The sequence below is a fragment of the Diuraphis noxia genome, unplaced genomic scaffold (assembly GCF_037042655.1).
Source record: "Diuraphis noxia isolate RWA-SAM2 unplaced genomic scaffold, SU_Dnox_SAM2 contig0001, whole genome shotgun sequence".
NCBI lineage: Eukaryota > Metazoa > Arthropoda > Insecta > Hemiptera > Aphididae > Diuraphis > Diuraphis noxia.
Genome location: NW_028301711.1, coordinates 91,528,629 through 91,541,820, shown reverse-complemented (window position 1 = coordinate 91,541,820; position 13,192 = coordinate 91,528,629). Strand labels below are relative to the sequence as shown.

At 27.3% G+C, this 13,192-nt stretch overlaps 1 protein-coding gene across 1 annotated transcript; it reads left to right on the top strand.

Annotated features, from left to right (window-relative positions):
• The first annotated feature begins 547 nt into the window (after positions 1 to 547).
• Positions 548 to 1,802, top strand: LOC149062440 (uncharacterized). The gene is made up of 2 exons (XM_089215327.1): positions 548 to 892; positions 984 to 1,802. The coding sequence occupies exons 1-2, from the start codon at positions 548 to 550 to the stop codon at positions 1,800 to 1,802; spliced, it is 1,164 nt and encodes a 387-aa protein (XP_089071453.1).
• Positions 1,803 to 13,192: the final 11,390 nt, after the last annotated feature.

Here is a 13,192-nt window from a genome sequence, read left to right as displayed (position 1 = left end):
AATATATTTACGGGTTTTGTTGCATGTACTAAATGTAAAGCGCCGTTTAAGTACAACCATAGTAGTGGTACATCAACATTAAGCAGACATAAATGTGTAATTGTTAATACCAAAGACGGTGCTCAAGCCAGTATGGATTCTTTTGTGTCTAAAAAATTAAAAACTTTTCCTGATAAATTAAAATCTGAATGCATAGATCAATCAGTAAAGTTTTGTAGTTTGGACATTAGACCACTGTCTATAATAGATGGTTCTGGTTTCAAAGAACTTGGACAATTTTTAATAAAAGTTGGTCGTCAATATGGGGATGTAGATATAAATGACTTAATCCCACATCCGACTACTGTGTCAAAAACACAATAAAAATTGCTGAAAATCATAGAAATACACTTTTTGAAAATATTGTACCGTTTATACAAGACAAATGCTGTTCTATGACTACGGATATGTGGTCCGATAAATATAAAAAACGGCACTACATCACTATTACTGTTCATTATATTGATATAAACTGGATTTTGCAAAAAAATGTACTACACACTGGTCAATGGCCAATATCAGAGAAAAAAATGGCAGAAAATATAAAAAAATTCAATTAGTACCTACTTTTTTAACAAGCTTTGAATCTACAAAGTCTCAGATTCCTAATGAATTAATGGAAAAAATCACATTTGTAACGGACCAAGGACCAAACATGACAAGTTCAAGTGGACTAGGAGCATACAACAGATTAAATTGTTGTGCTCATATGCTCAATACCGTATTGAGACATGTTTTTGAACCTAAGTTTTTAGATGCTGAAGATGAAAGAAATAGGAAATTGTTGGAGCCCGTTACGAAACTTCTGTCAGGAGCTAAAAGCTTTGTAAAATACATGAAAACATCTGGAGAGGTAAACAAATTATCTAAAGGGTTAATTCAAGAAGTGGAAACTAGGTGGAATACTAGGTTGGCAATGCTATATAATATCGATACACGAACAGTGGGATGAAATAATTAATGAATATGGTGAAGATTTTTGGCGACTTCAAAATATAGATATCGATTTACTCAAACAAATTACTGAATTTTTCAAACCATTTAAGACGGCTTCTGATGAGTTGGAAGGAGATATTAACCCTACTATACACAAAGTTCTCTTATACAAAGTTGTTCTTGAAAAACACATTAACAAGTACTGTAATTTGGAAGAAGACATGTTTAATTCATCGGATGAATTAAATTCTATATCCATAACTCAAAAACTAGGAATCCGCGCTAGAGAAATGTTTAAGAAAAAATTTATTATAAACAGAACACATGAAGTTGCGCGTTTTCTATGGCCTAATTTAAAAAAACTAAAAATGGTGTCAGACGAGAGTGAAAGGAAAAGAATTATGAACAATGTTAAGTTAGAGCTTCTAAAAATAGAAATTGAACAAAAAGAAGAATATACTGAGACTGAATCAATCGAAAACCCTGCCCTGAATTCATCGCAGTTTTCTGAATGGGGAGATGATGTACCACAACCAAAACAGTCGTATGAACAAGAAATAGACAACTATTTAACCTGTTTTGTAGGTAAAAATGTAGATATCGACATACTCAATTTTTGGAAAAGTCAAAATGAGAAATTTCCTCTACTTTCCCGATTAGCTGGTCGAACTCTCTGTATATCAGCATCTAGTGCAAGCAGTGAACGAGTTTTTAGTGTTGCAGGGAGAATAATTGAAGAGCGCAGAAGCCGTCTAAAAGGAGAAACAGTTGACTCGCTCATATTTCTACATGACTACTCTAAAAACACATATGTTTCATTTTCCTAACAAAATGTATAATATTACATTTTTTTATAATAAAAGTAAATAAAGTGACTAGGAGTTTCTAGTGAGTGGTACTTTTGAGTACTGACTATAATCAGTGTTCGTTTATTGTTAATTAATAAAATAAAATAAACAATTGGTATTCTTAATCAATTTCATGATTTTTTAATTTAATAAATAATTACTGTTCCTACCTCCTATCTCTAACCTAAGTAACAAATAATAAACAAAACTCAATAAATAACCATAAACATGAAATTATATTAATGAAGATTTCAATTGCATGTGTTTAAATTATTGTAAATAGTTATTTATGGGCCAGTGGTAATATTTTAAATTAGCAACTATAGGAAAACTGAGTAGACAATAGACTCGATCTAAGTAAAATAAATAACCCGAGTGGAAGTAATGCGAGAGCAATCCGGTTAAACAAATCGTCTTAAATATTTGGTCCGATCCCATTTTTATAGGACCGGGCTGTTCTCTACCGGTGACAGTCCCGGTTTCCGGGACGTATGGCAACCCTGCATGTTATACTATTGTCTTGTGTTACTTTACTTCTGTGGTATAATAATAATAGTAATACAATTCTCACATGAATTGTCTACAGTTTAACAGTTAAAAAATGACTTCTACATTTTTTCTGAAACATACTTTTTTTTAAATGACTATAAACACGTTAATTTTAGATTGAAAGCAGATTTCTGCGAATAATTATAAACTTTTGGTGTTTACATAAATTAAGGTAAAAGTACTCAAGTATTTTTTCTATTAGAGGAAATAAATTATAAATATAAGGTAAAATTATTTGTTGTACAATTTATTATTACATATAAATTACTATATATTTATAATAAGTGTTCAAATTGTCTTCCTCTTTGATTAAAACATATATTTAATCTTTTTTTAAAGTTATTTATACTGGCTGCTTTATTACTTTTGGTGGAATATTCTTGCATTCAGTTATAGTCCTCTCCTTAAGTTCCATAATGTCTCTTGGTGGAGTTAAATATACCTTTGTCAAAAAAAAAAAGAATGGTATGTATTTAAAGAAGTGTTATACTTTCAATTACACAAGTTCTAAATTATATTTTGATTATATGAATTATGAAAAAAAGTGTAGAAAATATGACAATATCTATGCTTTAAATTAAATGTTTCAATATAAATACATATACATATTGAAAAGTCATAGTTAAAATGTATTTTTTGTTTTGTTCTACATATATTGTAATATTAGGTTCATAAATTATAATTTTAACTTGCAACTCGCTTCATTACAAATTTAATTAAATCAACTTTTTTATATTACAAGTGTATTTAATAAACACAACAAAATTCTGATGTTGAATACCTAACTTATTTTTTAATATCCCCATAAAAAATAATCTAAGCATGTTATATCTGGACTTCTAGGCGCCCAAGGTATGATTTAGATGATTTAGATAGAGCTATGGATTTAAAAAAATACTGACCACTGTAAAAATATGGACCTATTAATTGATCGCACACCAAACATTTACTCCATGAAAGGTTTGAAATTTAGATTCTCTCATCCAATGAGGATTTTCATCAGTCCAGTAATGAGCATTATGACGATTCAGGATTCCATTTGTCATGAATTTTGATTCATCAGTCCATAGTATACTATTAAATATTAAAGGTTCTAATTCTTTTTTATTTATTAGCCATTGAATAAAACTCAATCTTCTATCAGTATCACCAACTCTTAGTTGTTGTACTAAGGTAATTTTGAAGGGATGCCATTTATGTTTTTTCAAAATTCTCTGTATACGACTGTATGAAGTATTAAAATATACTGAAGCTTCCCTTATTAAAAAATGTGAATTTTCAAAAAAATACTTAAATATTTGGTTTTCAATTTCTTCGTTTTTAGTATTTTTTTTTTTTTTTGTAGATCATGCTTACTATTAGGAAATTTACCTTTAAGTCTTAAGGAATCCACTAACCTTTTGAACATCATGTGTGATGGTATACGTCTATCTGGGTACTGTTCCCTAAATGCTGCCACAGAATGTCTACTATTTTTTTTACACTCATAAAATATTTGAACCATATCAGTTTGTTTTTTATAAGAAAAATTAACCATTTCTAACAAAAATTATACTAAAACTTAATATGTGTGTATTACCATTGAGTATAGATAGTATAGAGAAACCATCTCGCCTATATTATGATACGTAATGAATTAATTCACCGGAATGTCAATAGGGCGCGCACCGTGTTTTAATGAAATAAAAAAACTAATATCAATAATAATTATTAATTGTAATTATGTTATAGTGCATATAATTATATTTGATTTTGTAGACATGCAGTTGATACCGCTACGTAATTAATGTTTCATCACTATCATATTCTTTGCTGTTCAACGTTGCCTAATTTAGTCATAAATAAACGTTGCCATTTGCAACCTAAATGTATGAATTAATAATTACAATATTGTGATTTCCGTCTTTCCGATCTGCGGCAAGTTGCGGCCACCCGACCGCCCTTGCTATCACGACGCGCGTTGTGAAGCGTAAAGCTATCCCAATTCTCGATAGTCGATATTTTGTATTTGAATAAAATAACTTTAACATTATAATGTTTTATAAATATATATATGTAAGTCAACTACAAACAATTTTTTATTACCATATTGATATTGTATACGATATTTGAAAGAAAACTTACCTACCTTTATGCCAAATTTCACGTTTCTACCTATACGGGAAGTATCTTATAATTTTGACGATGAGTGAGTCAGTCAGTCAGTAACAATATTACAAATTTTGACATCTTCCCATTTTGGAATGGTACAATATTAAGGGCTCATATTCGTACAGCGTCCTATACTACTTAAGATTAATTTGTGTTTTAAATTTCAAAAGTTTATCTTAAGAGGAAACAAAGATATATGGGTTAGAAAAATTGGTTCGTGTAAAGATACACTGTCATTGCTGGAACTTGGCCTGGCGCACTGCCGTGCGCTCAGATTTTGTTTACTTACTGACATTTATATTTATTTTTATTAAAATAAAATTTGCGCATAAATTAAAACACATTGTTACAACAATCTAATATGAGAGTTCTTTATTAAGTAATGCACTTTTAGATTTTGAGCGGAGCGATGAATGTATTGATTTTACAATTATGTGTGTATTTTTTTTTGTGTGTGGGTGTGTGTACATGATAAGTTGTCGAAATAATGCTTCGATTTTCAACTTCAGTAGCTTTCCTGGTTGGAAAGTGAATCTAGTTGGTACATTAGGTAGGTCAAATTTTTAAATTCCCAGTAGTTTTCAAAATCACCGGGAAAAATTAAAAATAATTAAGGAAAAACGGATATTTTTACACAAAATTAATTCTGAGAAAATTGAATTTTGATATATTGGTGTAACTCTAAGACAATTTGTCACCATAGACTCATGAATTGTTCACTGAATGTTAATGCTAGTATTTTCTATACTTGATACATTTTTCAAAATATTTCAAATCTTTTAAGTTTTTTAGTAAAAAAGCTTCAAAATTTAATACAAAGCTTCTAATATATTGTCACAATTGTAGTTAAAAAATATTAAAAATACTGTTTAAATAAAATACTAATATACTAATATAATACTGTTTTAATATTAGTACTTTAAATTATATATACCTACTATGAATGACTGAGGGGCTGCGCCTGTTTTACAATAGTTCAACTAAGATTAAACCAAAAAAAAACGGTGGGTTAAGCGTAACCGAGGTTTAAAATATAATTGTAAATCCATCACTGAGTGAGTCGTGTGCATAACATAATGAATCTGATTGATTAATTTGGAATTTATTTTATAAATACCTATGTTTTTTTAATGAAATAATAGTATTATAATTAATAATGTATAAAATTATAAAATATCCTAGACTAACAAACAGTTTTTGCTATGTTACGCACTTGTAAGATGGAGACAACACATGCGGCCTTTTAACGAAATACAATGACAATCAATAAATAATGATATTATCAAGAATTTTATTGTAACATTAAGCTATGGAAAAACTCGAAGCGTTATTAATAATCTACTCCGGAGAGAGATTAGGGATTTTTATTGTTCGTATAAATAGAAATACCCATGATAAATTAAATGTAAATACCTAATGTGCGGCCGCAATACAACAACCAATGGACTGTGTGCCCACTGTGTCTGTGTGAGTGGCACTAACGGCAACAGTCGTGTTTAACTGTGCGTTGTGCACTTGTGCCCCTGTTGCTTTACTTTCTAGTATAACTTTGAAGGTAACTAGGTAAGTTTTAAGTGTTTACCTATTTATTTATTTTTTATTTTAACCGATTAAAAACTATTGATATTGTAGAATACTATATAGAATGTTATAATGTAATCCTTATGCACGGTTTTTTGCAGTGCTTTTGCATTGTTTTTTTCAAGACGACACTCATCAGTCATCACTTATTAATTTATTATTAAAAGTATTGTCATTTTAAAACTAGATTTTCCTTTTTGTTTTTATTTAAAAATTTACAAGTATAAATCTTCATAAATTACATAGGTACTCCATTATTTTATCTTATTTTTTAGATTTAACAATTTTATATTTAATAATTAAATTTTAAATTTTAAATATGTAATTATCAATTATCAAGATTTTAAATACTTAGGTACCTAATATAATACAATTAAGATGTTATAAAAATCAACATTTTTTAATTAAGTAATAATTACCATAAGTGGATTATTTATTTATAATATTTCTTATTGTTTTTGGTATATATTATACATTTTTATTGTTGTATTCAATTGAATTTTTAAATAGAAACTGCTGAATATGAAATATTGTTATGGGCTTCCTTGTAAGTGTTAATTTTGTTGAAACTTAATTTAAAAAAAAATCATTTAATAACTCAACACATATTTTAAATTTAGGTACCTATTCGAAACATTTAAATAACAGATCATTATTAATTCCTAATATTTGTATAATTTAATTAATTTTATACTTGAAGTATGATAAATAAGAATAACAGTATAAAAATTATTAACAAATAAAATATAATTATGATTTATGATAATAACAAGTAAATAATAGATATAATTTAAAAATTAATATTTAATTAAACTAGAATTGTATTGTATTTAATAACAATATACTTATATACCTAATAATAACAATTGAGTATAGGCAGTAAATGTATTCTAAATGATAATACAAATATAATTTGGTATAATAATAATAATAATAATTTTAATGAAATATACCAATATAATGTTTGAATTTAAAAAATATATGAACAACAATTGAAAAATCTTTACTTATGTCGAAGTATAATTAATTTAGAATTTTGTTTTCCTTTATTTATATTTTTTAAATTATCCATAGACCATTTGCATTCTTTATAAATTCTAATTGAAAATAAATTATTTAAGATAAATTTTTTTTCTTTTTGACATATATTTTCTAATAAACTGTTTTTTATTTTTTTTTCAGCCATGTTTACTAATGTAGATACCAAAGTTTTTTTCCATTTTATATCTTCATAGTAGTTTTGAAAAATCATCAGACTTTCTTGTACAAAATCTACTAATTCTTTAGTAGGCGCCTTTAAACCTACATCTGTAGATGTCCATTCAATATGATCAAATGTCTTGTGTAGAATAAACAATTGATCTTTGTCATCGAGGCTTTTATTTGTATCAACTAATTGGTTGTAGCATTTATTGCATTCAATTTTTTTAGCACATTTCATAGCTAAATATCCTGCATAATATTCTAAGGAACATTTTTCTAATGACAAAGAAGACATAGGTATTGATTCATTTTCTGTACAATTTAATGTATCGTCTGAATCACTGGAAGATGCTATGGAAGTAGTTTTTGGAATATCCACATCTTTATCCTTTGGTGTATCATCAATTTGTAAGTCACTTATTACTTCTGGTGTTAAAAAATTGTCTTCGTCATCCTCACAATTTGATTTTTCAGATGCACAATTTAAAAGACTAAAAGAACAAATACTTGCAAAACCACATCTGAATGATTTGCAAGTAGGATTTCTATTGTATCCACAGCGCTGTCTGAAAATTGAAAATAGATTTTCCAGGGGATCTTGACACAGTCTATTAGTCAATAGGAAGTATTTTGTTGGTGATGGACTTGTATTTTGTTCATGTTTGTAAAGTTCCAAAACTGCATTCAAAGACCAAACAAATCCAGTGAAGCATGGCGGAATATTGTTTTTGGTATTTGACTGATTTTTAAAACTCTGTTTTCTAATATTTTTAAAAGTATCCAATGCTTCATAAATAACTGTAAAACCTTTTACATTTTTTTCACTGAGTGGTTTTCTATATGGATTTTTGTCTTTTAAATGTTTACTGTTTAGGACATCAAATAGATTGTTTAACTGAAGGAAAAAATTAGCTGTATCTTGTGCTGTGTAAGAAACTAATTCACCTGTTTCCATGGCAGTTTTAATTGCTGTACTCACAGTATTGCTGAAAACTTGTAAAGCTAATTTACAACTCATTTTCTGCCATGGATTCGGATTCAAATGCCGTTGATCAATTTTACACATTGCTCTTGTTGTTTTGCTACATGAGTCAATTTTATATGTTTCACGGAAATCATTGAAACATATTTTTTTCTCTCCGTTATTTACTGTTATTATGATATTTCCTGTAATCAGATTATTTCTAATGCTTTTTATCAAATGAGGAATATCATACATTAAAAAAATTTTTTTGCAGTTTATCAATGCAAACGGATTTTCAGGAGTTCCGCCAAGTAAGGAAAACATTTTGCGGTTATTTGTTCCTTGATCACACGTAATTATACTTGGCGAAAATCCAATTTCGTACAGTTTTTCTATGCTACTTCTTACAATGCTGGCCATTTGATCACCAGTGACTCCAGAACTACTAATGAAGTAAGCAAAAGGTAGTTTCCATTTGTTGTAAAGTCCACGGATCATTACTACAAGAACAAGTTTTGCAGACTTTCCTGATCTACCTAAATGCCCTAGATCTTCATAACCTTCAATGAAATCTAAGGATTTATTATACTCTAGACACATTTTTATTGACATTTCATCAATTAACACAACACATTTTTTTTCTTGTTCAGACATTACTTTTGTCATTAATGTCAATTGAGAATTATATTCTGTTACAAACCCTGGCAAATACATTAATGACTTAAGCCATCGTTGTATGGTAGTCACACCTGGTAGAACTATTTTGTTTCTTCTCATAAACCTATATGTTGATGGGGATTTAAAATATATAGATGTAGCAACATTTTTCTCGGCTTGTGTCCATGGTTTTTTTTTGGTATGCAAAAGCTGCATAGTTACAAGGGCTTTTGAATTTTTCGAGCTAAAGACAAAGTTATTAAACAGAGTATTTGGATCTACATTTTTTTTTGTTTTTTTTGGAATACGCTTTTTGCTTAATCAGACGTGATATTTTAAGACGCTTCTGTGCCAATAATTTTTTTTGTTTCATGACTATATCTAAAAGTTTTTCATATTTAATATTTTTTTTTGTTTTTTTTGGACTTGGTAATTGTGTCAACTGTGACACATATTTTTGTGTACTTGGGGAAACAGTTTCAAAATTATGTGTATGCTCATATTCTTCATCAATAATTTCTTTATTTCCTTGCATCTCTATATTTTTTTCATACGTTTTTTTGGGAATTATTAATTTCAGTTCTTTTGGCGAAAAGTCTTGTATTAGTTTATCACCAAAAGGACTCTTATGAAATAAATTGTGTTCTCCTATAAATAACAATAATGTAATTTTTGTTTTATTGGAATTTTTATATATGTACAATACTTAATTACAAGTAATTTGTTTTAATTTTTACATAAATTTACTAATATATATTTTGTGTCCTCTGTAGTCAGTAGTGTACTAAATATTAAGCAAGTTACTCATACTTTTGTATCATATTTTGTAAGCAAACTGTAATAAAACTAATATCTCATACATATTCTTTAGTTAAACTTATTATGGACACTCGGTACAAACTACAACAGACTCTAATATTTAACACTAGTAAATATTGTTGGATTCTAATCATAAAAAATTAATAACAACTTTAAGTGGTACTAACATATTATTTTGTTATTAGTGTTCGTATTTTTAAAAAATTTCAATAATAAAAATATGTAGACTTAGAGCAAAATGGTTAAATATACATCAGTACAGTGGCATATTTACAGGAGGGGGGTCCATGGGGTCAATCACACCTTGGTTCTACTGTTATGAAAATTAACTAAATGATAGCCTAAGATAATAAGTAATAACGATGACGGACAGTTTCTCTTATTAATTTATAATGTCTATTCATCGGAATATACCCATCAATGTGGTTGCAGTGAATAGTGAACTAGTGAACAGCTTATATAATTTGTTAGTTAAGTATGGTTATTATTATTATTATTATAAAGTTGATGATATAAATATATTATATTATATGAAAAAATTAAAAAATTAAAAACTCAAAAATGTTAAAATGTCTTATAAATAAATATGGTATAGGTACTGAATAATGAATACAAAGTAATTGTGAGAGAGGTGATTTATCTGATTTTTCTAGACCCTCCCCATGATAAATTCCTAAATATGCCACTGCATAAGTAGCATAATATTTGACTTAGTTGTATGGAGGTGAGACACTAAAATTATTTAACACAAGCTTAAATTCTACCATTAAATATAGTATAGATACTAGATAGTATACTATCTAAACTCAATGATTCTACCCTATTTATTTTATAATGAACTGTTTTTATTTTTGTGTCAACTAGTAAAAAGTCAATATGATCTTTATTTATATACTGTGCTGTTATGGGAATCATTCAAATCAAATGAAGGTTCCAAAAAGGAAATAAATCAATAGTAATATCTTATTTTAATTTAATTTAATAATGCATAGAAGATGTCCTTATAATAATGAAATGTATCCAGACTGACTGCTGAGTACTTTTAAATTACAATAGATTAACTGAAATCATTATTATTAGTTCATTAAAATATAAACTTTAAACGTCTAATAAATTTTGTATTTATTAATCAGTGTTTAAAATTGATTTAAAAAAAATTGTAAGTAGAGCTTTTAAATACTTTTTTAATAGTTCGAATGAAAAAAAAAAAAATTTAGAGACAAGTAAACTAAATTATTTAGTTTAAAATGTCATAATATGATCATTGTGTCATAATATTATGTCAAACCAATAAAGAGACAAATTAATATTTAAAAAAATGATATCAAGTTTAAAGATCACTAATTAGCAAATAACATTTAATTTTAAGTCTATTCAGTTATTTTCTTTTGAATGGTTAGACCCAAAATCATAGTGTATTATGTATTTAGTTATGAAAAATATTAATTGATATAAATGTGTATGCGATATATATTATTATTTATTTACCTACCTGTTTCATAAAATGTAAGACTTCTTTTTACTGGTGTCAGGAAGTCTGTAGTTTGTGTTTGAGACACTTTTGATGTAACTTCATTGTCTAAATATATTATTTTAAATTACAAATTATAAAAAACTTTGTATAATATATTTGACTAAACACAATTTTAATTGAGTTTTAATACTTACTATGCGCATTAAACTTTTTAGGAATGGCTCCAGACATAAGCCTGTTATGATCTGGTCTGTTGAAATCATGTGCATTAAAATGATCTTCACACAGATACCTATTTTTAATTTTTTTCGGTGACAATTCATCTAATGCCATGTTTCCTATAAAAATAATATCTTATTTACTCTGCATTAATCTTAGTCATTTCAATTAAAATGTATTTAACTTACCAGAATTAAGAATCCATTTTCTACATGTCTCTGTATCTGTAGGAAATCTGTACATTTTTTTTTTACAATTAGATCTATTATTCTTACAGTTAGAATAATTACAGCTTCCGCCAGGCATATTTAGAATTTGTAATTACAAAAAACCAACAATTTAAAAATTTCACAATTACAGCACAAATTAAAAAATTAAAACTAATAACTTAGAAGGTAGTAAAGTTCGTTAAATTATTTTTTAAATACCTACATAGATAGGTATTTAATTCGTCTTTTCTTGTAACATATAATATCCGTGTCCTTTTCAAATAACATTTTTGGCGCTCTATGTAAAATTTATTTTATGGTATTTTAAATATATACAATAAATATGTATCATTAATATGGTCATACTGCATTTGCTATCCGCGACAAATTAAGGAATGCGACATCTATCGGCTGCTATCCCTTTGCGCGTATCACATATTTCAGCTATAGATGGTTTCTCTATACTATCTATACTCAATGGTATTACATAGTCGTGTAAATCAAATGTCCAGATAACTACATACAAATTGAATGCCCTGTTTCAATAAAACCATGATTACATCATTGATTATCTCCTACTGTAAAAACTTAGATATGACTTTCATATGAGCACTTGCTTACACTCTTCATAAGATAAAATAACTTTCCAATATATATTGTAAATAAATCTATTAATAAAATTAATTTGTTTTTCTACAATTTTTCCACTGAAAAGTTTTAAAAATGTATTAATGTAGGTTTGTTTTATAATAAAAACTTCTAATTGCAGATTAAAGTTCTAGTTATTAATATAAAATAATTAACTACTGTCAAATAAGTCATAAAAGTCACATAATTTATGTGTTTATTAAGATAAATAAATAATATTAACAGGTTAGTCAGAAACATCAAAAAGGTCACTATTTGTAAACTTTTTGGTTGTAGGCTTCATTATTGAAGATGTTGAATCTACGCTTAACTGTCCTGTAACATGGTTTTTAAATATAAATTTTTAACTTGTACAAGCATGTATTTATTCTAACTTTTATAAGCATTCTGTTCAACGAGTTCAGCATTTTCTTTTGGACAACATGATGGTAACACTTATAATGTGGTGTTAGTTTTCAATCTGTCATTTGTACAGCATCGAATCTAAAATAAAATTCATACAATAAACCAAACGTATAATTACATTCAATATTTTGTTTGATATTTTTTTTTAGTATGTTATACATTTTTGTGTTTTAGTTACCTGACCACCCTTCTTCCAGTATGCATTTCTAGCTTTTGCAAGTCAAATTATTTTAATGTCATCTTCAGTTTCAGGCTTAATCGTTTTAACAAATTCTTCAAATGTTGAATGAACTGGGCACCATCATTCAACACATTATACATATAAGCATATTTACATTTTTATTTATTGAGTTATAATTTAATAGTTTAATTTTACATGTTCTTGAACTTTTGGCTTAGTAGCAGTTGATGATCGGCCAAGTTTTAAATTTTCAAACTTAGCACAAACTTGATCCTCGATTTGATTCATTTTATTAATGAGTATTATTGA

What these genes read in the sequence shown, in the direction of transcription:
- LOC149062440 (XM_089215327.1), top strand. Translation starts at nt 548, where the DNA reads ATGGCCAATATCAGAGAAAAAAATGGCAGAAAATATAAAAAAATTCAA. An exon ending in ACATGAAAACATCTGGAGAG is followed by an intron (nt 893 to 983) that starts GTAAACAAATTA and finishes ATACACGAACAG; the next exon opens with TGGGATGAAATAATTAATGA.